The sequence below is a fragment of the Phalacrocorax aristotelis genome, chromosome W (assembly GCF_949628215.1).
Source record: "Phalacrocorax aristotelis chromosome W, bGulAri2.1, whole genome shotgun sequence".
NCBI lineage: Eukaryota > Metazoa > Chordata > Aves > Suliformes > Phalacrocoracidae > Phalacrocorax > Phalacrocorax aristotelis.
In genome coordinates, this window is record NC_134310.1 from 8,239,286 (window position 1) to 8,263,080 (window position 23,795).

A 23,795-nucleotide genomic window follows, 5' to 3' on the forward strand; every position below is an offset into this window, starting at 1 on the left:
CAAAACAGAAACTTGCTTTAGGCTGCAGTTGTGTACAAAGAAGCAAAAAGGGTCACTGACACCACTTCCTTTGCAAATCACTTCTCAAGGCAGAGATGGCGTCAGCTTATTGACGGTTAACGTACATATTTCAAGATGAAGAGGGATATTAGTAAGAAGTAAATCAGTGCTTAAAACTTGGTACCCACTTTCTCTTTTGCCTGTCACAGCTGCAACATGCTCTTAGGGACGTGACTCTCTTCAGAAATGGCTTGGTCAGGGAGGCAGAGATCCGTTCACCCCAACTGGGTAACTTTCCTTTGTGTTGGCACTGGGTGAAAACATGGCATGCTCTGTTCCTTGGTGCGCATCGTGCCAAGCAGCAGCTTTGCAGCACATCACAGGCTTATGATCTGGCTTGATGGGAGAGAGCATCCTCCCTCTGGGTAGCGTTACAGCTGTCAGGGTAGTTCATGTATACCAAGCTTTGCATTTTTCTGTAGATCCTGTTTCATTCAACCCTTCCTTCAGATCTTGTATCGTTCTGTCTCACTAGGAGGATTAACTTGTGTTAATTTTGGCATATTTGGGTTGAAGCCTTTGAGCTGGGAATGTCGGTGCCCCTCCCGTACTGTCCCAACTGCCTGTTCCACTTGGTCTTTGGTTAGTTTCTTGCTTTGAGAGAAACTCTTAAGTTTTCTCTGTCTGCTTTAACCTAAAAGATGAACAAAAGAGACCCCAAACCCAAAAGGCTGCTCTGGTCAGCTGTTACTTAAACAAGGGGCTACGCTGGAATTGCTTAAGCTTTGTCCTTTTTCTGAGTGACTCTGATTTCTTTGGTGATCACAGCAGAGGTAGGAGAGGGAAAACGCTCCCCTCCACCCCCCTCTCCCAAAGGAGGGAAAAAAAAGGGATTTTTACAGGCAGTGGTTTCACCAGTTCTTATTGTATAATCTGGAATCGAACATGGAGTTTTGCATGAAGATGTTTTAACTGGCAAATGTGTCGCTCCCTTCCCTTAGAGCAAGTAATTTGAAACATTTGAGAATTGAATTGCAGCAATAGAGGATAAGTTTAGACATGATCAATGACGGCTAATTTTTGCTAGGCAAAATAACCGTAAGCTCATTTATCTGTTAACAGTCGACTTCCTTAAATTCTTTCATCTCTACCTATTGCAGCCTTGGACCACGTTATGTCTGCGTAATATCGTGCTGAATTTAACCAACTACAAGTCTCTGGGCCGATGAATAGCTAGGCATTGGATTCCCAATTAAAGAGCACTTAATGCAATTGTTTCTCCAGTATGCAGTAGTCTTGTTTCTGTTAAAAGCCTCGCAAATAAAGGTGCAGAGCAGCTTTTGACTCTTAAGCTAAAAGACTAATTTTTACCCGGTTCCACATTTGAAAGAGTTTGAAGTAGCTTCCAAAGCTTGAGTTTAGCATCATTTTGAAAAAACATGTTGTTACTGGAGAAAAGATAAGAATGTGTTTCAACTTTTGCCTTGACTGAAAAATACCCCTATACTTTCTAAGCTGAAGGTAACCAGGTGACGGGGCTTTCATGATGTCTTAACAGTAGTGTTATAAAATACCAGTGTAGATGTATGAAAATCCCTGTCCCTTACCAGTATTATCATCTCCTGAGGGAGTGGGGGAAGGATTAGCTGCATGTTTTAGGTTTTTAAACCAGGCCTGTTGGTCAAATGCATTTCAGCTCTGCAGAGCTGCATCCTTAATCACTGTTTCATGTCCATGCTCTGTACAGAGGCTCTGCAGGCCACATCTGGCCTGCAAATAAGAGGCAGGGAGCACATTTCTGTCCGGGGTTTAACTTCCTGAGACACCAGCGAGATCCCACCTGTGATGTGGGTTTGGCCCACTCTTAGCTGCAAGTCAGGTTTGCCTCCCCATGTAAATTCCAAAAGGATCCGTTCTGGTTTCTGAATGCTGATGGCGTCGCTGCTCTCGTGCTCCTTTGCAGGGCCTGCCCAGTCGGGAATCCTCACAGACAGGGAAGTGGTGAGCCTGTTCCTCCACTTCACAGTGAACCCGAAGCCGCGGGTGGAGTTCATCGACAGACCACGCTGTTGCCTGCGGGGGAAGGAGTGCAGCATCAGCCGTTTCCAGCAGGTGGAGAGCCGCTGGGGGTACAGTGGGACTAGTGACAGGATAAGGTCAGCTTCTCTGCTAATTCTGCTGCTGATAGATTTGTGTTTACTGAGCTTTGAGCCTACTCTAGACCTAAACCTGCAAGGTCACGTGCTGGACCCTGACTTCCACCATATAAACCCTAGTGCGAACCCTGAAAGGGAAGAGTTTTGCTGGGCAAAAGCATCGCCTGATGTGTTAACCTGCACGTGCAGCTGCAGGCTGCCACTTTGCTTCTGTATTGGCAGAGGTTTCCTGCAAATGTGGGCCTCCAGCACAGGCTTCTTGGGGAATTATTTCTCTCCTTTTCAAGTGGCTTCCTGCAGCTGTACGGGCACGTAGCTGTTGGAGTCACCAGGCAGCTCACAGCTTCCTCCTGTGCCTGGGTATGTCAACGAACCAGTGTTCCATCAGGTTGGTTCCCTGCTCTATTATAAATGTAGATGTGGCTTATTGAAGCCCCTTAATCTTGCCTATTTGAGGGAGGGATTAGGATGAAATGCTTGCTGTGCCTGCTTTTCTGCTAATATCTAGTTTGTTTAGACCTAAGCTTGAGGGGAAACAGCAAAGCCCAGTCATGGTGATAGAGCTGTGGAGGTGTGGTGTGGTAAGGGTGGTTTGCAAGCCTTGTGTGGCCAAGCGATTAGAGCAAGATGGGAGGTAATTGGAAAGCCTTGGGTATTTCCCGATTTGTCTTTGTCTTGGGTGGAAGGGGGACTCGCATTAATATAGCTCTATAAAATCTTTAAGCCTTTTCATCGATGGGTCTCCTGCGTGTCAATAGAGCTGTCTGTTGGATCTTTAGGGCCATTCGTCCCCTCACAGGAGATCGTAACTGGAAGAGCTCCAAACACTCACTGCTCTCGGGTCTAACGCTCAGAGACCATTTGGAGCTTGTATTTGACTTTAAGTTCAATTGCTGGCAGCATCAGGATCAGTCTTCAGCAGGATTTATGTGCAGCTTCAACAGTGAATATTTAAGCTGGTTGCAGAGCAGAGGCTTCTAGCCTGCTGCAGGTGTTTGTTCTTGAAACACACAGGCCCGAAAGAGTTGGTGGATGGGTGAAGAAATTACGCTGGCAGTTTGGTGGGCACTGAGGCTTTCTGCTACTCAATAAGATGGAGCTGTGGTGAGGCAGTGGGGTGAATATCCTTTCCCTTCCTGCCTTAGGCAGCAGGGATTCCTGTGTTCAGGGGCTGCTGAATCTTATTTTCTTCTCTTGGGTAAATCTGGAGTGCCACTACCCTCAGCTATATCCAGCAAATACTCAGAAGTATGTTAACAATTCTCCTCCAGTGTTCAGCAGTGAAATATCTAATGACACTAAGTGGTTTGCTGTTACCTTGCTGGAAAGACTGCTGCTGCCGTGAGGGTGGGCACTACTGCACACTCTGCAGGCTGCCCTGCCTTGGCCTGGCCGGCGTTTCTGGATGCTGACATTGTACTGCAACCTCAAAACGCTTTCTGAGCCTGGACTCTGGAGTTTGGTGTTGGGTTTGTGCAGCTTTCGTATTTTACATGAGCAAACAAAATTATTGCCGGCCCGTTAGGATGCTCAAAGGTGTAAGCTTACAAATTATGGTTTCTGTAAAGGATTTCAGTTATTAGTTAAGAGTTGCATTTAAAACTGTTTGATTAAATCGTAGGTATAAAATTAAACAGAGGAAACATATTTGTGTATCATCCTTGTACTGAAACAATACAGGAGTGGCAAGTTGGTCTGACTTTCCTGATCTGTTCCTGCAGGTTCTCAGTAAACAAAAGGATATTTGTAGTTGGGTTTGGATTATACGGATCCATACATGGGCCAACGGATTACCAAGTAAATATACAGGTAATTCCCTCTACTACGTTAAAAATATTTGCTACTGTAGGGACTAACTCACACATTTTAGTGAATATGCAACAAAATCTTAAGACAGGAAGGACTGTATTTGTTTTCTAGATAGGGTGGTTGGCAGATGTAGTGAGGCCAGATGGGGCACGGGGATAAGAGGGATTATTGCTCTCAATTTTATGCAACCTCCTGTTGCATGCGTCACTGCAGTATCTTCCCAAGTCCACTCACAGCCTTTAAAAATACGTCTTGAAGAGCCATGACGCAGTTTGAGAAGAAGCTATGCTTGTTTTCCCACACTGAGGAGGCCAGGCCAGTTCTGCCCTGCGGGTGCTGCAGCAGCAGTTGGCTGCTGCAATAGTGCTTGGACCGTCTTTTGCTCCAAGCTGTACAGGTGCAGCGGAGCAGCCACGATTCAAAAAGGGGAGAAAGCAATTGCTGTGTCAGCGCTGGGTCTGGGCCGTGCCTCACGTCGTCGGCGTCCCATTTGAGATGGCGAGTAGGACTGAGGGAGACTCAGTTGTCTGAAGTCCACTGTGATCTTGTTCAAAGATTGGGGTGGCTAATGGAAATCTGGTGTGCCTTGTTGTGGATGCACGTACGTAACCCCAGTCTGGATCACTTAGGATCACCATCCCCAGCAAAGTCACCCCAACAGAGCACAGCTGATGTGACGAGCACGGTCTGTCAGCACTTCTTCCTTAATTGTCAGGGTCTCCTTCTGGTGCCCCTGAGCTCTTGGAGGAGAAGGGCAAGTGAAGATCTAAGTGCAGGACATCGGCCTGCAGTCCTCTGCCAGGCTTCAGGGAAAGGAGGCATTGTCATGGGCTGTCTGGGACCCAAGCCCACAGTTTTGGTGTGACCACAGCGCTGGAGATGGACATAAGTAATGGGATAGTGCAGTTACGATGGGGCTGGTCAAACTGTTGAGCCCCCCAGATTCAGTCCAGTTCAGGGGATGCACTGGTGCAGGGGCAGCGTTAACTAACTGCAGATTAAAAGTTAACCTGTGTCTTACAGATCATCCACACGGACAGCAACACAGTCCTGGGGCAGAACGACACAGGGTTCAGCTGTGATGGATCATCAAACACTTTCCGGGTCATGTTCAAGGAACCTGTTGAGATTTTACCCAATGTCAACTACACAGCATGTGCTACTCTAAAGGTACCGTCCTGGGGTGGCGAGGGTAGGAGAGAGGCTTATAAAGATGGGTTAAAGCTGGCTTCTGTAGTCCCTTCAGTGCAACATGGTCCTGCATTTTTCAAGGCCTGTAGTACAATCTTGAAGATCTGCTCTGTAGTCCTTCACCTCGTGGTGCAACGTGCATGTTCACCACCAGCGTTCAGAGTTAAAAACTTGTCTTCCAGGTGTATTGTAATTAACCAGGTATGTTAGTGTTGAAGTGATGGGATTTTTCTTTTTTTTGGTGTATACAGATAAGCTGTCGGTTCTGTGGGTGTGTAATCCAGAGCCTGCCTGTTGTGGCTTAAAAAAGTTGATATTTAACTGTTGAGACCTGGTTTAATGTAGTTTTAAGTTCTGGTAGAGACGAGAACTTTGCTCAAAATACCTGAGGTGCAAGAATCAGAAAGAAAAGGGGGACAGAAATGAGCTCCAAAAGCTCATTGCTTCGGGCCAGGCTGTGAGGCCAGTCCTCCCAGAGTGTGCCTGGGCAACAGGTTCCTGCGGGGCTGCAATCCCCATCTTGATCTGTTCTCATCTTCTGTGGCCATCGCAGGGTCCAGATTCCCACTATGGAACCAAAGGACTGCGCAAAGTGATCCATGAATCGCCAACAACGGGAGCCAAAACCTGCTTTACGTTCTGTTACGCGGCTGGGAATAACAACGGCACTTCCGTGGAGGATGGACAAATCCCAGAGATCATCTTCTACACATAGTGCAGCTGTGGAGCTGGCTCTGGACTCTTCTGTTCTCTTCCCTGTGACCTTCCAAACTAAATTTCTGGCTGAGTTTGACCACACCAATTGGAGCCACACTAGCCAAAGGTCTCAGTAAAATCATTTCAGAGCTCATGTTTTGCCTAGTGCTAGTGATTCTGCTGCTATCACATGCCAGACTAACTGGTATTCCAGTATCATTTGTAGGTTGTCTGTGGCTAGTTGTTTTTCACTTTACTGATTAATCCTATCTAACAACATGCATTTTTTTTGACTGTAATGAATGTAGATGCTTTTCCACTGGTCAGAAGCATGGAAACGAGTGGCTCTGGTTGTGGTTATCCTTGCTGTGAGGAGATAATCCTGCAGAAAGATACAGTTGAGGGCCGTGTGGCCCATACTTTTCTGCTCTGGCTCAGCGGTCGAGGCGAGACGGTTTGCCTCAGCAGGGCTTGGCCAGCCCATGCCTGGTGCCTTCCCTCCCACCGGCCACGGCACGTGCAGCTGCCTTCAGAAAATTACAGAAAGTGGCCTTTTCCCTGAGGCTCTGCTGTTTCAGCACTACATGCTCTTGAGGGAGACGTCAAAGCTGAGAGGCACCTCTGGAGGGACTGCGGCGTTTTCATGCTATTCTCACTAATTTGTGACAATCCTTTACCTTGAGCAGTTGGTGACAGTGAATTGCCCTCCCCTGCGGACGGCCCATGGACTCGGGGAGGGGCAGTGGCTTGGCCGGAGAGGCTCTTCCCTCCCCTGTGTGCAGGCTGCCACGCTGGGGCCTGTGGGTGCTTCTTTCAAACTCCGTAGCGTGTTTCAAACGATGAGTGCTCCTTGGCTAACCCCCGTGCTGCCTTCCGCAGCAGGGTACCCCTACTAGTCGTTACTGTGCTAATCAAATTCTTTGCAGATAGCGCCGGGGTTTGTCAGTTGAAACAAGCAAGGGAACTTGCCTCGCCTGGCACCCCCGGCTCCTGGGTATTGCTGCTGCTTTCATGCACGTTTCAATGCATTTTCTCTTTGTTTCTGTGCATTGCTAACCCACCCCGGGCTGCTTCAGAGCGTGCCACCCTGATGCAAAATAGGGAAGAGGCTTGATACGCAACTGCCTGTAACTGAATAATGCAGCAGATGGACGAGGATTTATGAAACAGTTCAGGAAAACAAAGATTCTTCTGTTTGCCAGTGTCTGTTTGCACAGCCTGCCTGTTTGGAAAGGCGCGGGAGGAAGATGTGGGATTTATGAATCTTACCTGGCTTTGGGCCGTTGAGCTCAGTAATCTTGAAGACGACCCTTCTTACCTGTTCAGGGCCAGTTGCTTTTCCCCGTGAGCAGGTACGACTTCAGCTGGGCAGGGAAGGCTCCATCCTGCCGGGGAGGCTGTAGGGGGCTTGGACTTGTGGCTGCCCGACCAGCCTCACGCTCGCTGCCTGCTGATGAAGACAAGAGTATTTCCTCCCCTTCCTCCACAGAGGAGACTGTAAGGACAGGACTGCCTGGCCAGAGCCTTCCGAAGCCTGCGTGGGACTTGCTGGCAGGGGTGGTGCTGCCCCAAAGCTGAGGCTCCACTTTGCAAGCCTCCCCCTCTGCTCCAGGTGCACAAACCATCGTAACTCACTGGGCAGCAGTTGCCACCTTATTTAGCTGCTGGAAGTTAAAACCTGGTTGTCCTTTGCTGGTGCGGATGGCTCGGTGCCTGCTCACTCACTGGGAAATAGCATCTCCTCCTCTTGCTCCCTCCGGTTGGGTCCGTGGCCAGGAATCTCCTCATCAGCCGGGCAGCAGTAACGCCGTCGGGAATGCCTTGCACCTCCTAAACAGTAGCTGTTAGAGATGTCAATAGTGTGTTAACGTTCTCTAGGAAGATGTTGTAAGATGTGTATATTGTAAGCCTGCTTTGAGGTAGGATGTTTTTAATATGGCCAGTACTGAAAAAAAAAGGGGGGGGAGGAGGAAGAAAAAAAGATGGGTCAGTGACTTAGTTAATTGAACCTGACTCCGTGCAATACAAAGAGTGTTGTGAGATGGATTAACAGCCCGGGGAGGAGGCGGCCCCTGGGGATGTTTGTAGCTGCGCCCGCTCTCGCCTCCCACCTCTGCCCCTTCTTGAGGGTTGTGGGAGCTTCACTGCAAGTGCCCGAGAGCTGTGTCAGGGCCTTGTGCCTTCCCCGGGGCTGCCGGCTGCTGTGGGCCCAGTACCTCGCAGGGTGTTTCTGCTTGTGGGTGGCAGCAGCGGAAACGATTGGAATTAGAAAGAAGCAAAGCTGTGTGCTTGGCCGTGGGAAGAGCAGGCCTTGCTCGGTCCAGGTGGGCGCCTCCTTGCTGGATCTTCCCTGGAAGCATCTGGTTTTATTTCTGTTTTGTTATGCAGATTCTCTTCCCAAATCCACTCTTCCCACTGTCACACCCCAAGGTAGGTCTGGGGGCTTGGCCTGGCGGTGGGGGCCAGAGGAGCCAACCTGAACTACACCTGAGCAACTTCTGTTCTGGCAGCTTTTATGCAGTTTGATGCAATTCTGGCTTTTGTAGATAGATGAATGTAATTCACTGTTGGACATGCCTATTCCCAAAAGTATGAGACGTTCTGTTGTACCACGTCACCTTCCGCGCAGAGCTGGGACTGTCTCGCCTCCAGTGCTGTATTGATGAATGTATCCGATGCTCTCATTCAGTGTTCACACTCTGCTTTTGGCTAGCTTTGTGATTTGTAAATAGGAAATCAATAAAGACATTCAGGTTGTCTTTACAAAAGTTTCTTTGTGATTTGAAGAGGGCTGATGGCTGCCGTTGGGGTGGAGGGAAGGCGGAGGCGGGGTCCTGTGCTGAGCTGGATCCTGGCCCTTCTCCCCTGGCCAAGGGCGTGAGGTCCTCGGCCTCCCTGTGTGCTGCGTGTGGCACCAGCTCCCCAAGACTCCGGAGGGTGGCAGATCCCTGTGTGGGGAACCGGGACCCTCTGGGTCTGGAGGTTGTTGTGGAACCTGTGTTCCTCTGGGGGAGGAGAGGAAGAGGGTGATGAGTAGGTGTTATCCTGGCCACGGGCAGGGGGAGCTTCAGCCTATCATTTTATGACTGAATTGCTTTAACCTTGACTAAGTGTCAAAAACCTTCAAACATGCTAAAAGCTGCCCTGGCCTTTGCAGGGGTCAGTCTGGGTCTTTGGAAGCAGGACCTTGCTGTGAGGGAGGTGGAAAGGGCTGTTCCCCTGCCCTGCTGGCCCTGGCACGATGGGAAGGCAGTTTGTCGTGTGGAGGGGCTGTGAGCAGGGATGGGGGGGCTCTGCCTCCCCTTCTGCACCAAAGGCAGCAGCTGTGCCCCAGCAAAGCACCTTTCAGCAGCTCCTGGGGGTGTGAGGAGCCGTGGCCCTGCTTGTAGCAGCTGCCTGGAGGAAGCAGCAGGGCTGTGTCGGAGCCACCCGGTGAGGTGGAACCCTGGGGCCGGGTGCTGCGGGGGGCTGCCGGGCCAGGCTGGGGCACTCGGGGCCACCAGAGCCCCAGAAGCAGGGGCGACCTCGGCCTCACCCCCATCACGCACCAGTGCCGCCGCACTCGGAGGCACAAGGTCCTGTGGCTGGGCCTTGCCCAGCTCAAGTGCAAGGCCCATCTTGTCCTTCCTCCTCCTCAGCAGCGAGGCCGAAGGCTCCCCTGGCTTCCACACCCCCCCTCAGGGCTGTGGTCCTTCAGGCTGGAGCCGGCTTTCCCTGCCCTGCCTGTGCTGCACACAGGGCTTCAGCCGGGAATTGCCCTCCCACACCACGATGTTCCACGGGGAGCCCTGGGGAGTGTCCGGCTAGGCAGGGAGATGCCGGGAGCCATCGGCCTCGCTGCTGCTGCCCTGACCTCCCCCGGCCGCTCCCGCTTTGAGCGGAAAAGCCCTGAGGGGGCCGCAGTTTTAGCTCAGGACCAGCAGGAAAGGCTGGCGGCAGCTCCCACCGGGGATGGGGAACCCCCACCCTCAGGGCTGTGCAATCAAGCGCAGAAGAAAGTGTAGGTTTTTAAGATTTTTTTTTTTATTTTACTTTTTGTTTTTATTAAAAAAAAAGCCCCTAAATTCTATGGCTTCCAGGAAGCATCAGAGAAATTTAAATGCCATTTCTGTACACTTTGTTTTAAAGCAGCAACTAAACTCGCAATGGAACAAATGCCCTCACGTACAATCGCAGTGTTTGGGCTCCTTGCTGGAAGGACGGTCAGTCCCGGGGGCCCTGCGGCCCTGCTCCAGCGGCACAGCGGGCGCAGATGGAGCTGGGCAAATGTCTGCGGCCGCGGCCCTTCCCCTCTGCGGCTCCTCTTCGGCCTCCGCTTGGGTTGGTCTGAGCCGATGCTCTGAGAAGGGTTCACTTCCAGGGAAAATTTAAGGCGATATTTGTTTTTTTTAACATTTTTGTTTGTTTATTTGTTTGCCTTGTTGGGGAAACAAGGTCAAACCTTGCAGGTCCCCCTGTCCCAGCGCGGCCTGGGGGATGCAGCTGTGGCAGCTGGGGCTGGCTCGGCCCTGCTGCAGCCCAGGAGCAGCCAAAGCTGGGGTCAAGCCCAAATTCAGGAAGGGGGCCACGGCACGGTGCCCTCTCTGGGGCCCCCATGTGCAGCCACAGCCCATGGGTGCCAGGGCAGGACAGGGTGACTCCCCCCCCTTGATTTGGGCCCTCCAGCCTCCCCCAGAGATGGTCAGTTTGGACAAACGTTTCGAAGCAGCCACAGAAGGTCCCGTTTCCCACCCTCCCACACCCCTCCCACCCCTCCCCAAAGCCTCAGCACAGCCTCAGCCCCTCTCTTGGGGCAGAACAACGGGGTTTTGGTAAAGATAAGTGTGCCCCCCGCCCCCCCCCCCCCATGTGTCATGATCAATACACACAACAGTGCATGGTTTCAGTCACATGGGAGAGCTGCAGTGCCAGGGTGTGGTGAGGAACAGGGGGTGTCTGAGTGTGTCTCTGTGGCCATGTGTTTGGGTGTAAGTTGCAAAAACAAATCCCACTTCCCCCTGCCCCAGGATGAGGCAGGAGGACACCGTGCCAGCAGCTCTGGCAGCACCGGCCCACCCTGACACCCGCTGCTGCCTGGCCGCGCTCGCTGTGTGCCCCATGCCTGTCCGTGGTGCTGCTCGCCCCGGCTGTGGCCCACCCTGCACCCACTGCTGCCCCGGGAGGAGCCCTGGGGCCCTCGGGGGGCTTGGACATGCAACAAATGGTCAAACCAAAGAGGCCAATAAATCGCTGCCCTCCTGCGAATACCTACATCTGTGGTGGCAACACATCCAGCCCTAAGACATCCCAGCACCAGAGGCTGCTTTGCTTTTTGAACCGTGCTCTGCCACCTCCTGTCACGAGTCCCTCTGGCCTCGGCCGTCCCTGTCCCCACATCCCCCAGCTCCCAGGAGTCACCAACCTGTTCCCCAGGCCCAAACGGCACCTGTATTGCTAGCAAAAGTGCATCGTAAAAAATGAACTGTAAACGCGTTTCCTCCTTCCCTCCCGGCCCCCGCTCCCCAGCACTTCTCACCGTACCAGAGCCCGTAGCGCTCATCACCAGAGGTGATAGCGAAGGGGGAGGAACCCACCGGGGGACGTGGGGTGGGGTGGGCCTAAAGGAAGAGCAGAATTCAGTAACACTGAAGATGACGGTCAAAGACTGATGACTCAGCACTCTGCACCGAGACTCACTTTAAATTAACTTAAGAGACAAAGAAGCAACGGGGGGGGGGGGGGGGGAATGTTTTTTCCTCCTTAGCCCACTGCTCTTGACATTGTCTTCTGCTTCTTCTGACAGCGACGGTTCAGCATCTGTAGAGTTGATCCCTATTTTCAAACTGGTTATAGACTCAAAAGCAAGTGACGCTGTGGATTTGTTTCTTTCTTTTCTTTTTCTTTTTTTTTTTTTTTTCTTTTTGACAGATGCAGGAACTTCAGCAAAGTTGGGCTTGGTTCGAGTAAACAGCCACACACTGGGCGAGTGGCAGAGGAAAGGACAAGCAGTTTGGGGAGGCCCCGCTCCCCGCCTGCGTGTGGGTCGCTGGGGGAGGCCATCTGGCTCAGCCCACCCCCCCCACCCCCCCACCCCCCCGACCCCCTCCAAATCAAGGGGCCACCGCCAGCTCTGCAGGTCAAGATCCAGCCATGGCCAGAGGGAGAGGAGCCATCGCACACGCTGCTCCACCCGGCCCTGGCAGCTCATTTGCGACGCTTGGTGGTTTTCCTCTTCCTTCTCTTGAAGAAACAGCAGCACCTGGGGATGGAGGGGACCTGTCAGCACCTGGGCCCGGACATGGATGGGCTCCGCAGCCCCACTGTCAGGGCAGAGCCGGTGAGGGGGGATGGAACCCCTTTGGCATTGTAGTGAGCCCTCCATGGGCAGCGCTGCTCTGGGAAGTGCCTCTGGTACGTGGCGGGGCCTGGACCACGATGGCCACAGCGAGTGACACCGGCCAGGGTGAGCGATGCTGGCAACGGCACACGATGCCAGCTACAGCAAATGTCAGTGGCCAGAGCTGGGGCCAGGCAGAGGCTCCCAAAGAGGGAATGGCCCTGGATCTGTGCAGGCCCGCCTGAGCTGGCTTTGGGAGGATGGGGGAGCCCCAGGGCCGGGCAGGGCAAGGTGGGAAGGGGCTGGGGGTGGCAGTGGCCCTGCAGGGACGCCCCTCGTGGCATCCCGGGGAAAAGCGGTGGTTACTTGCTCTAGAGCTGGGCTGTTCCTCCCTGGAGGGGACTGGACAAGGCATCACAGCGCAGCTGATGAAACCCACGTCCCTCCCGGCCCCGGTGACGGGGAGGCAGCAGAGCTGTGTCCTTACTTAGTATCGTCTGTCACCTCCACCTCGGTGGGGGCTGTGATGGGGGCGTTCGAATGTCCTGCCGTCGGGTCATCTGTGTTCAGCTCGCCATTGGTGGAGCTCATCACCTGGGGAGAGGCGAGCGTCAGCACAGGGCAGCCCGCGGGGCATGGGCCGGTCCTCCGCCTTGACCCCCACCCCACGGCAGCAGCATCCCAGAGGGGTGCAGCCCCAGGAGGTGGGGGCCCCCCCCCGAGCCCTGTGCGAGCCCGGAGTACCGAAGGCCCCACGCAGGGCAGCAGGATGGTGCCCTCACCCAGACAGTGGAGCTCGGCCTCAGTGCTGAGCACTCCCAGGCAGCCCCATCACACAGAGGGGTTTGGTCACCTCCCCATCGCTGGGCAGATCCCGGCTCCTGGGAACCCGGGCTGGGAGAGGGGCTCACTGGCAGCCAGCTCCAGCGTGGCCAGGAAAGATGGCCCTGTGAAGCTGTTAGCACCGAGGAGACCTTGCCATGGCCGAGTGACTGGACACAGCTCTTGCTCCCCAGTGCCAAGCCCCAACACCACCGGGCCCTGCAGAACTCAGCCCAGCGCCCACCCCACAGGCTCCTACCAGCTTCAGGGTATCCCCGAGCTCCTGCCCACTCGCCGGGGCAGCAGGGCCATGCGTGGTGCCAGGGCCGGGAGGAGAGCCAGGTCACCAAAGCAAGGATGGGGCTGGGAGAGGCAACAGGGACTTGCCTGAAACCCCCCTCCTGCACTGCTGCCCCAGGCAAAGCCAGGAGCTCCCTGGGGATGCACAGGCCAAAGGATCACCAAGCTGCTTGTCCCCAGCTTGTCCTTACCCAGACTCGTGGAGGAGCTGCCATCTGACAGCCACACTGCCCAGCTGGCAGGGCTACATCAAGCTACAGACACCCCCCACAAACAAATCTGGAGACCCGTGTGCATCACCAACACCCCCCCTGCAGTGCTGGGCGCAGGCGGAGAACAGGGAGAGGTCTGCAGAGCGAGAGCAGGGAGCAGCCGCTGTGGCAGGGAGTGGTACGGGATGAGCAGGGCAGAGCGTGAGCTGGCCCCATGGTCCACACCAGCCCTGCGACGGCAGTGGCGGGAGCCGGGTCCAAGCACCGGCAGAGATTCACCGCAGAAGAGCAGGAACGAGCAGCAGCCGTGGGGATGGAAGCAGAGATAGGGGAAACAGCGCAGGCCCAGCCAGGGGGACCCACCGTGGATGCCCTGCTAGCTGCATGGGCTGGACCCCACCAGCCCAAGGAGGGCCGAGCAGTGGAGGGCAGGAGGCTGCAAGGGTGGCGAGCACGTGGCCAATAGCGCGAGTGCGGGACCGAGGCGGGGAGACGAAGCCAAGGACTGCCCAGGGAAAGGGAGGAGAAGCAGGGCTCGAAGCCATTGCTCCAGTCAGACAAGGAGGCACAGGAAAGTCCCCATGTGGGACAAGGCCGCGTCATCCGGCACCGCTGGGATGAGCAGCACTGGGGGCAGAGCCCAATGCCCACCTGGCTGCTTGTGCCGCAGAGCCAGTGCTTTGTCCACCTCTAACCACCCTCTGAGTCCCACTGGCAGCACCAAGGGAGCCCAGCAGTCCCTCGGAAGCAGCGCCAGCCTCGCCTGCGAGCCATGCGTATCACGCACCATGGGGACAGGGCAGCGCAGCCCCTGGGTCCATGTGTTGCAGGTTAGGCAAGACCCTGGGCATGTGCTGCCCCAATGCTGCCCTGCAGCAGGGGAGTGGTGCTGATCTCCTCGCACGGTTGGCAAACACACATAGGCTTGCGCCCAGCTGCGTGGGCAGGTCGCATGGCACAGGTTGGCTCTGCTCCCTCCCGCGCCCACCCCTGCCCTTGGCGCATGGTTGCATGTACCTGGATGGACCCCCCGAGCCTGCTGGCTGCCAGGTGAGCTCCCAAAGGCTCCTCGGCAGGCTGCCCACTGGCCTGAGGATCCCACAACTCCGTCCCCTCGGGCAGCTGCTTGCGACAGGCAGGAGGAACAGAATGGAAAGAAACAAAAGAAAAGAGGAAGAATGGGGAAGAGAAGGGAGAGGTGGAGGGAAGGGGCGGGGGGAAGTGGCAAAGGGAGTCGAGAAAATAAGACATGCAAAAGCAAAAATATGACTGGAGCAGCTTGAGTTTGTGATTGTGGAGGGCACTCGCGCAGCACCATCCTGGCAACTCCCCAGAGCAGTCTCTACGGTGACACTGTGAGGCTGCACCCTCCCTGCCACGTACACACACACACACACACACACACACACACACACACACACACACACGCACCCCGCCAGCAACGGAGCTGGGCTCTTCCCCCCCCCACTGGGCACATCTTCTCTGGGCAGCCAAGGACACACTGCCCTGCGGAGCACAGCCAGCCCTGCGCAGGGCTGGCGGCTGCATTTTGGAGCGTGCTGGGACAGCAGTGGGGAGATGTGTGTGGGGAGATGCGACCAGGCCGAGGCGCCGCCACCGGCCGCTCTCCTGTGAGTGCGATGATCCAAGGTCGGCGTGGATCTTTGCGGGGTGAGTGCGAGGAAGCGAGCTGTGCTGCTCCTCGAGGCACTGGGCTCCTCATCTGCCCAACAGCAGGAGAGCACCCTGCTGCCAAACTCTTGCCACTGTAAGTGTGGCACAGACACACCCCACACCCCACCCCCCCCCCCGCATCCCCAGTTTGGAAACTGCTCCCACGGTGTGAGAGTTTTGAGCTTTGTTTTTCTCACTGCCCTTGAGAAGGGTTGTCAAACATGGCATTTCTTGGATGCTGGAGGCAGAAAGACGATATTACTGGAAGCAAGTTCCCAGGGATGAGCCAGAAGCATTTTGAAGATGTCACCCTCTCCCTAAGGAAGCACTGCCCTGCTACTAGCCAGCAAGAGCCAGGGCTGTCCCAGGCTCCCCAAGCTCGGCCCACAGCAGCAAGGGGCACCACTGGGCTGATACCTGGGTGAGGGAGGACAGGGTGCTGCACCCTTGGCTCCAGCCCATTTGCAGGTGCTCTGCTCCCCAGGGAGGTTCAAGGCAAGAGGATGAGGGTCTGTATGGGACTGCTGGGGAAATGCGTGAGATTTGCTCTTGATGGCAGCAGTCCCAAAGCTGTGTTTCCTGCACCGGGGTATGACAGGCCACAGCACCGGAGATGGGCTGAGCAGCCCAGCCCCTTTCCCACAGCGACCCAGGCAGGGAGCTTCTTGCACAGCTTTGCCTGTCTCTCTGCCCTGGGCTGCTCCCAGCTTGGCCCCACGTGCTTTGCTGGTTCCCAGGGCAAAGCCAGCCCCTCTCTCCATCACAGGGCCACACGCTGCCAAGCTGCCCCATGATTCTCCCCCAAGGCCCAGGCAGCCCCCCAGCCTTGTCCCGTGTCCCCATCCCATTGATGGAATTGGCACCATGAACAGAGCAGCAAGTTAATCCCATGGGGATGCGGCACCAGGGACACTGACCTCAACGCTGCGTGGCTCAGCCTGTACTGTGCCCACACCCACCGGCCAGCGCTAAACCCTGCAGCTTGCTGGCTGAAGCCCAGGCCTGGCGCTTCCCTGACATTCCCAGCCTCCCACAGCTGCTTCCTCCCACTTCTGCCAGGCTGCCTGGCCCCAGGGACACTGTCCTGGTCCCCCTGCTAGCCACAGACCCAGACCTGGAGGGAGGAAGTCCTCCCACAGACAGCACTGGGGAAAAAAGGATGCCCCAGTCCGTGCCTCCATCCAGAGGCCCTGCCGGGCTCTGTGAGTCTGTGGAGCTGAAGCCTGAGCTGTGCATGACCGCAGTACTGTGCCCCGGCCGGGGCAGCGTTGCTTCTCACCTGGTGTTTGGTGTGTGGCTGTGCTTTGTCTCTGTTCGGGGGCTGCACCTGCACCTCGTTGTGCATCGTGCCGATGGGGGTGGGCTGGGGACACGACAAGGACAACATCAGCTGTGGCACAGCAGCCCTCCCACTGCTCCACGCCCCCTGATCCAACCTCCAGCCAAACATGCAAACCACCCCAGAATCAGGGCCTGATCCCAGCCCCTACGCCAACCCCAGCAGCTCCACGCTTGTTGTTTGGCTCCAGTGAGCCCACAGAGGGTGCCACAGCAGAAAGTGAGGTGCCAACTCAATTGCTGGGTTCCCCATAGCTCCAGGAGCCTCAAATCCTTGAGTCACAGCTTTAACTCATCAGCATGACAGCCCCAGCTTAGAGATGGCTGCTGGTGTCTGGTGAGGACTGGTGGACCTCACCTCTTGGGCACGGATGTGCTGCAGACCACACTGACTGACCACTATGCTGCCCACTGCCCCACCACCACACTGGGGCCCAGAACCCTCTGTCTGACCCCCTCCCCCCCACTCACCAATGGTTTCCCTGCCCAGTCGTATTCGTAGTCGAACACGTAACCATTTCTCTCAAACAAGTCTGTGAAGAGCTTCCGCAGGTAGTCGTAATCAGGCTTCTCGAAAAAATCCAGCCGCCGCACATAGCGCAAGTATGTGGCCATCTCCTCTGTGGGGACAGAGCTGGCTCAGATGGGGCAGGGGGACAAGATGCCAGGCCAGTGGACCCTGGGGCCAGGCTGGGGCCAGGGACAGACCATGCAGAGCGCCCTCACCTGGGAAGTTCTCACAGAGCACCTCCACTGGTGTGGCTCTCTTGGTGTCGCCGATCTTCTGATACCTCTCCTTTAGCGTGTCAGCCTGGCAGAGACATGGAACAGGTCGGCATGAGGGCCAGGTTTCTTGGTCCCCCTTTTCCAGGTAACAGCAAGAGCTCATTCCCAGGCAACCCCCTCACCCAGGACAGGTCTGGAAGGCAACCACTGGGGAGGGCAGTTCCAGGACAGCCACTGAGAGCAGCTGGGATACCCAAAGCAGGAGGGACACAGAGAAGGGGGACACCTACAGCTGCTCAGCACAGCAAGGGTCTGGTATAGAGCTCAGAGCAACAGCCTCTGCATCTGGCAAGGCTGCCAACCCCCCCAACACCCTGGGGGCCAAAGCTTTTCCCTTCCCCACACCGTGATGCTGCCCACGCCAGGGCAGAGCCAGACCCACAGGGCAGCTGTGCCCAGGGACAGTGGGAGCTGGCAGTTACCTTGAGGCCTTGCCAAGGGAGGCTTCCGCGGAGGAAGTACATAAACATGTGCCCTAATGCTTCCAGGTCATCCCTGCGGCTTTGTTCTGCATGGAGAAAACAGAGACATGGGCACATTCCCACTACAGTCACCTTCCCTGTCCCTGCCAGACCCTGCATCACCCCAAGTACCCTGCCACCATTCCAGGCTGAAGAGCAGGAGAGGCAGTTTGCCCCCAGCCCCACCTCTGGCAGGGGGGAGCTCACATGCTGCAGCCCCTTTCCCTCTCCCTTTCGGCTGAGATAGGGCTGGCCACACAGTGCGCACACACCTTTCCCAAGGTGGGTGTTGATGCTCATGTAGCGTGCTGTCCCTGTCAGGCTCTTGTGCTCTCGGTAGGGGATGTGTTTTTTGGTCTCGGGGTCAATATACTCTTTGGCCAGGCCAAAATCAATGATGTGGATGGTGTGCTGCCGCTTGCTGCCCGGCCGCCCCACCAGGAAGTTCTCTGGCTTGACATCTCTGTAGATCAGGCTTTTGGTGTGGACGTACTCCATCCGTGTGATCTGGGGGCAGAAGGAGATGTCAGCACCACGGCAGAGATGTGCTGTGCATCCTGCACACATCCCTGCACCCTCCTCCCCTGGGCCAGACTCTGCTCTGATTGCCTCGCCCCAGCCAGCAACCCTGCTCCCCTCAGCCCCTATGTCACCCTGGGCTGAAGGGACGGGCACAACAGGTCCTCCAGCCCTGGGAGACAACCCCAGTCCGGCCGCATCTCAGACACATAGCAAGAGGCGCTCGGCTGTGCTCAGAGAGGGGCTGTGAGGGATGAGGGAGAGCCCTCCTACATCAGAGAGAGGGTGAGGTATGGAGGGAGGCAGGCTGGGATGTGCCAGCAGGCAGTGTCTCCTGCTCACCCCTCCTTCCCTGCAGGGTCCCCACACAGCCTCACGCCATGCCCACACATCACCCTGCTCCCCTGGGGCGGTCCACGGCCAGGCGGGCTGGGGTGAGCTGCGCAGAGCTGCAGGCGAGGAGGAGGTGCTGTGCTCACCAGCTGGATTGCGATCATCAGGACAGTCTTGAGCGTGAAGGTCCGATCACACAGATCAAAGAGATCTTCTAGGCTAGGTCCTAGCAGCTCCAACACCATGGCGTTGTACTTCCCACAGGGGCCAAAGTAGTAAACCTGAGGAATTCCTTCTGCAAGAGATGGAGCAGGGGCTGTCAGGGGTTGCAGCAGGGCTGAGCAGCACACGGCCATGATGTCACAGCCATGCCATTGCTGGAGCTGGGACGGGGGGCTGTGGATGGGGGGATGTCTCTGCACTGCCCTCCCTCCACACCACAGCCAGCCTGGCTCTGCTCTTAGCAGGAGGGCGAAGGATGCAGCTCCATCTGCATCCCTGACTGCTGTGGGGGAGGTGGGGGGAAAGAACTAAATAAAAAGGGATCAAAGATTAGACGTGGCTCTGTGTAAAATCGACCTCTCCCAGCCGAGCAGATGGGCAGGAGTCGCTCATGCTGGGGAGTGAATTTGCAGAGTCACATTTGTAGGAAGCCTCCCTTTCCCAGCCGCGCTGCCTGGGCGGCTGGCTCCCCGCGGCAGCTCAGCCTGGCCCCGTACCTGCATTGCCAAGCTGTTTGTAGAACCGATACTCCAGGTGCAGCTGGGGGGCCCGGGATTTTATGGGTTCCTTGGAGGAGAGAAGGAGAACGGTTAATGTTGTTGTAGGGAGCAGAATGTTAGGGAGGTCTGTGTGTCAGACACCTCCTTCACATGCTGGCAGCAGCTGGACTGAGAGTATTTGGAGTTGAGAAAAACTGGTATAAAATGGAGATTAAGCCTCAGGGGATGATGAGAGACAACCAGTCCATATGGGAGCCAGGTCCACTCCGTCCAGAGAGATTCAGGTGCTGGGACATTAATGGGAGCAGGTATCAGTGGGGACCACCCTCTCCTGGGGGTCTCTCTGCCACTGGCACCGGCTGAGTGCAGCACAGGCCTCAGCGAGGTCCTGGAGAAGCACAAAGACCCAGCTCTTCTCTCCCCGGGCCCAGATCACCCCACCTGCAATGACGTGTGCTGCTTCGCCTGCCCTCAATTCCTAGCAGTGAGCACTGCTCCCTGCGCAGCCACCCACTCATCACCCATCGCAACCCACTTGGCTCGACCCACTCTAACAGCCTGGGGAGGGTGAACAACCTCCTTCCCAGGTGGCCTGAACCACGGAGGGACTCACCAATTTGATAGCTACATATTCGTTCGTGTAGAGGTTCTTTCCTGCAGGGAGACACAAAAAAGGCAATTGAAAGCAAGTGAGCCTTTGCATTAACCCTACTTCACACCAGCCGCAGTCCCCTGAGGGCTCCTGAGCTGCAGAACATCCCGAACAGGTTCAGTGGCTCCCACAACACATAAACAGGCCTCGAGGCTCAAGCAGGAGCAGGAACCCACTGTAGAGAGTTGCAACATGCCTGTTAATTACCCCCAGATCAGGTACGTGGATTCCTCTGGGATGGGCAGCATACCAGTCCAGGCCTGCAGGGATGTGACTGGTTGAGGCAGGAACAGGGCTGGGACTTGCTGTTTCTCCCAGCCACCTCCCTGCATGGAGAGGGGCCACCCTGCTCCCGGCGGGCTGTCCAGAGCTGGGGGATGCTGCTTTGTGGGCAGTGGGACCACGCAGGGGGTGGCAGGGAGGAAGGACCCAAGAGCACTGGGGCAGCTTGAGGCACTGCAGCTGGCAGTGGCTCAGAGACACTGCAGGAGGTGAAAATCCCTTCCCCAGGGCTGGGGTCACTCCTGGGATGGCATATGTGTGTGCGCGCGCACATGTGTGTGGCTCAACCTCATTCTTCGGGATGCACCCACCCACCTGAGGGTGCACGGGAACCAAGAGCAGCCCCAAGGCACAGCCCAGACTGTACGAGAAGGAGCTGACGGCACTGATGCGCTGTGGGCAGGGCCAGACAACTGCCTCCAAGCGCCCAGGAGAGCTGAAAGGGCAGCCAAGCCACCTCAAAACCCTGTAAATGACTTCCTAGAGAGCTCAGCACCTTCACTGGTGTTTTCACACCCATAACTACAGAAAGGTTGAACTAACGGTGTCTGCACATCACCCTGTTTACCCCAGAGAGCCAGGAGGAAGGTGTTACACCTGGGAATTGTCAGTACAACTTCTTCCCTCCTAGGTCCTTAAAGGCAAAGATTAAAGAGGTTTGCAAAAACATCTGAGTGCCCCTTCTTCCAGAGCCCCCCAGGACACCAAGGAGATGGGAGTTAACCACAGCAGGTCCCCTTCTACAGCATGCAGAGCCAGCAGACATGCGATCCCACTGCCTGGCATGTAGGTATCTGATGGAGCTGCATGTCTCCTCGGATTTTCTCCAAGCAATTTGCTTGGGGAACAAGCTCCTCCTGGCATAAGATTTCATCTGCTCTGATTGCTGCTCTCCACCTGAAGCAGCAATAAAACCTTGCCAGGCGACATCAGAGCCAGCTGCTGAGCGCCAGAGTCGGCAGCAGGATTACAGGAAGAGGGATGAATAGGCGATATTAATGGAGTGGCTACTCCCAGGGATGGGCTCTACAGCCAAGGAGGGGCTCAATCCTGCTGCCTCACTGACCCTCTCCCATCCCAGGGGACCTCTGCCAAGCCACTTTGCCTCCTGCCTCTGCAAAACCCAATCCCTTCACAGCAATTAGGAAGTAGCTGATTAGGGAGAGAGAAACGTCTGTCAAACATGCCAGACTCAGGGATTCTGGACTAATGGACATTCATGACGGGCTAACATTTCCTGGGAAGGAGGCGGGACATCCCCCAGACCCAGACATGGCTCCAGAGAGGTCAAGGAAACCCTCGGTTCATTGGGAACTTGACTGGGAAGAACTGAAATCCCGATGGACCCCAGTGCAGCCTCTTGCCCTCGCCATGAGAAGTCACCTCCCAACAATTTAACGGGGAGAGAAGGCAGCAAGCTGGCAGGGAAGAGAAGCACGTGCTGGCAGCTTATCCTCCACACACCAAGACCTTTGTGTTTTGCAAATAATTGCAAGGGAGAGCAAAACAGCCCCACACACCAGCTGGGATGCAGGCATGGCCCTGCCTGTGGCAACGGCACAGGGTCCCCACGTGCTCCCCGCCTAAGGTGGGCTCTGGCCTCAGGGCTGTACTGTTCGGTCCAAAAAAAAAATCACTGCTGCCTTCAAGGCAGTAACATGCAACCAGAGAACTCACAGCGGGATCTTCCCTGAGGTTAGGCTGGGTCTGAGGAGGGGAAAAAAATGCACGGCAGGATACCTGCCACCTTGCCAGAGGTGTACTGCAAAACCAGCCCAGCGCAGCAGGGAGGGAGAAGGGAAGGAGGCAGGAGCATTCCCACAGGGCTGTGCTGGAGAGGTCCACCCCCTCTCTGTTACGTGGCACCTGTCCTGTTCCCACCACACTGCCCCCTCCCCCCGTGGCTCACTGGCACAGAAAGCTACCCACAAAAACGCTCTGGGAGCTGGCAGCCATCTCCCAGCCCAAGAAATGAGTTCAAATAATTTGATACCCCCATAGTTCATCCCTTTCTGTAATGCTCAGAGGACTTGGACAAAGCCCATAGAAAAGATGGGGTGCAGAGAGAGCATGGACCATTGCTGCTGTCTAACCACCACCATCCTCTTCCCCTTCCCTGATAAAAAAAGGTGCAAAGAGCAGAACCAGCCTATCGTGAGAAAACAAGCAAACAAACAACAGGAAAGAAAAAGCAAAAGAGCAAGGAGGGGTTCTTCCCCTGGCCAGGCCAAACCCACACCAGGGAACTTCCCACTCCAGCTCCTGGAGCAGCTCCCGCAGCCACCCCTATGCTGCCCGCTCTGCTGAGCGCTCACTAATGACAATTACTAACACCTAAAATGTGTTGGAGCCCATAGGCTGCCCCAGGGGAGGACTCAAGCAGGCAGCACTGCAGGATTCATAGCAGAAAAGATGCTTTTGAAAGAAAAAAAAAGATGAAAGCAGCAATATAGGCAGCAGAAAGCAAATATTTGCATTTGCAGAGAGGCCTTTGCCCAGCTCAGTGCTGGCGGCACCTCCAAATCCAGCTGCCAGCACCTGCAAGACACGGTGTGTCCGATGAGAGGATGAGCACCGAGTCAAAGCCACCCATCTGAGGAGGCACTGGACCCAGGGTCTGTATCGCATTTAAAAGCTGGACATGGCTTTCTCTTAACCCTGTGCTAACACCCAAATCATCCCCCTTCCGAAGGCGGATTTGGCAGCGGTGGGGTCCAGCACCTGCTCCTGCACATCATGGTGGCCCACGGAGGAGCTGGGCTCTGTGCCGGGCTCCTGACCAGGTCCCCATCCAAGTGGCTCCCCCTGTGCCAGCCCCTCGGCTGTGGCACAGCATGGGGCACAGCACCTCACCAACAGTGCCAGGAGCCTCTGCACACTATGGCCCTGAGTCATGCCTAGGCACCAGGACCAGGAATTTGGCCTCTCTGGTCCCCAGGCGATGCAGTTGAGGAGCGCAGGAGAAGGCAGCTCTGAGCGAAGGCAGCCGGGCACTGGCCCAGTGCTGCAAGCACCACAGCCCCGGTGACACAAGCTGCATGAGTCCAAGCAATGACAGTTCCTTGGAGCATTGGGTTTTAATACCATTGGGGAAAGAAAAAAAAAAAAGTTATTTTAGAGTTTGACCTTCCTCTAGAGGAGGCTCTGAAGGCCTAAGAGGAAAAACACACATGAGCCATTAGCAAGGGAGGCAAGAGAAGTCAGCAGGCAGCATGTGGCCTCTTCTCTCCCGCAGCCTACTCCAAAGATGCCCGTGAGCCGCCTCCAGCACATAGCGGCTCTGCGGCTCCGACCAGCCAGCCACCTTTTCGAGGTGGCTGAGCCCCTTGCCATATGTGCACGTGTACGGAGGTCTATGCGGAGCTGAAGACAGAAGGGTGTCACGTGCAGCACGCTGACCCCAGCCCGTATTTCCTGAAGGTACTACCCCTGAGGAGTAACCCCCTGCTGCCAAGTAACCTGGAGGCTAAAGGCTGCAGGCCAGGGGTGAGAGCCACAGCTTGAGCGAGCTTGGGAATGTCCCCAG

General features: G+C 55.7%; 2 protein-coding genes across 9 annotated transcripts in view; one reads left to right on the plus strand and one right to left on the minus strand.

The window, feature by feature from the left end:
• The window catches only part of BTBD2 (BTB domain containing 2), a 30,972-nt gene extending 22,410 nt beyond the window's left edge, over positions 1-8,562 (plus strand). The window contains 4 exon segments of the mRNA XM_075076862.1: positions 1,964-2,156; positions 3,878-3,965; positions 4,989-5,135; positions 5,710-8,562. Of these exon segments, the coding sequence (XP_074932963.1) occupies positions 1,964-2,156; positions 3,878-3,965; positions 4,989-5,135; positions 5,710-5,871 (590 nt within the window). The 3' untranslated portion in view covers positions 5,872-8,562.
• A 3,196-nt stretch (positions 8,563-11,758) lies between these two features.
• The window catches only part of CSNK1G2 (casein kinase 1 gamma 2), a 45,733-nt gene continuing 33,696 nt past the window's right edge, over positions 11,759-23,795 (minus strand). For 3 of the 8 annotated variants that reach the window (XM_075076865.1, XM_075076864.1, XM_075076863.1), the window contains exons 3-13: positions 19,949-19,989; positions 19,333-19,402; positions 18,760-18,908; positions 18,034-18,268; positions 17,723-17,808; positions 17,241-17,325; positions 16,986-17,134; positions 16,456-16,539; positions 14,520-14,624; positions 12,656-12,762; positions 11,759-12,090 (exon numbers count right to left, since the gene is read on the minus strand). In XM_075076865.1, the coding sequence (XP_074932966.1) occupies positions 12,036-12,090; positions 12,656-12,762; positions 14,520-14,624; positions 16,456-16,539; positions 16,986-17,134; positions 17,241-17,325; positions 17,723-17,808; positions 18,034-18,268; positions 18,760-18,908; positions 19,333-19,402; positions 19,949-19,989 (1,166 nt within the window). In that variant the 3' untranslated portion in view covers positions 11,759-12,035. The remainder of the gene's footprint in view (positions 12,091-12,655; positions 12,763-14,519; positions 14,625-16,455; positions 16,540-16,985; positions 17,135-17,240; positions 17,326-17,722; positions 17,809-18,033; positions 18,269-18,759; positions 18,909-19,332; positions 19,403-19,948; positions 19,990-23,795) is intronic. The other 5 variants (XM_075076870.1, XM_075076867.1, XM_075076868.1 and 2 more) reach the window with 3 other exon arrangements.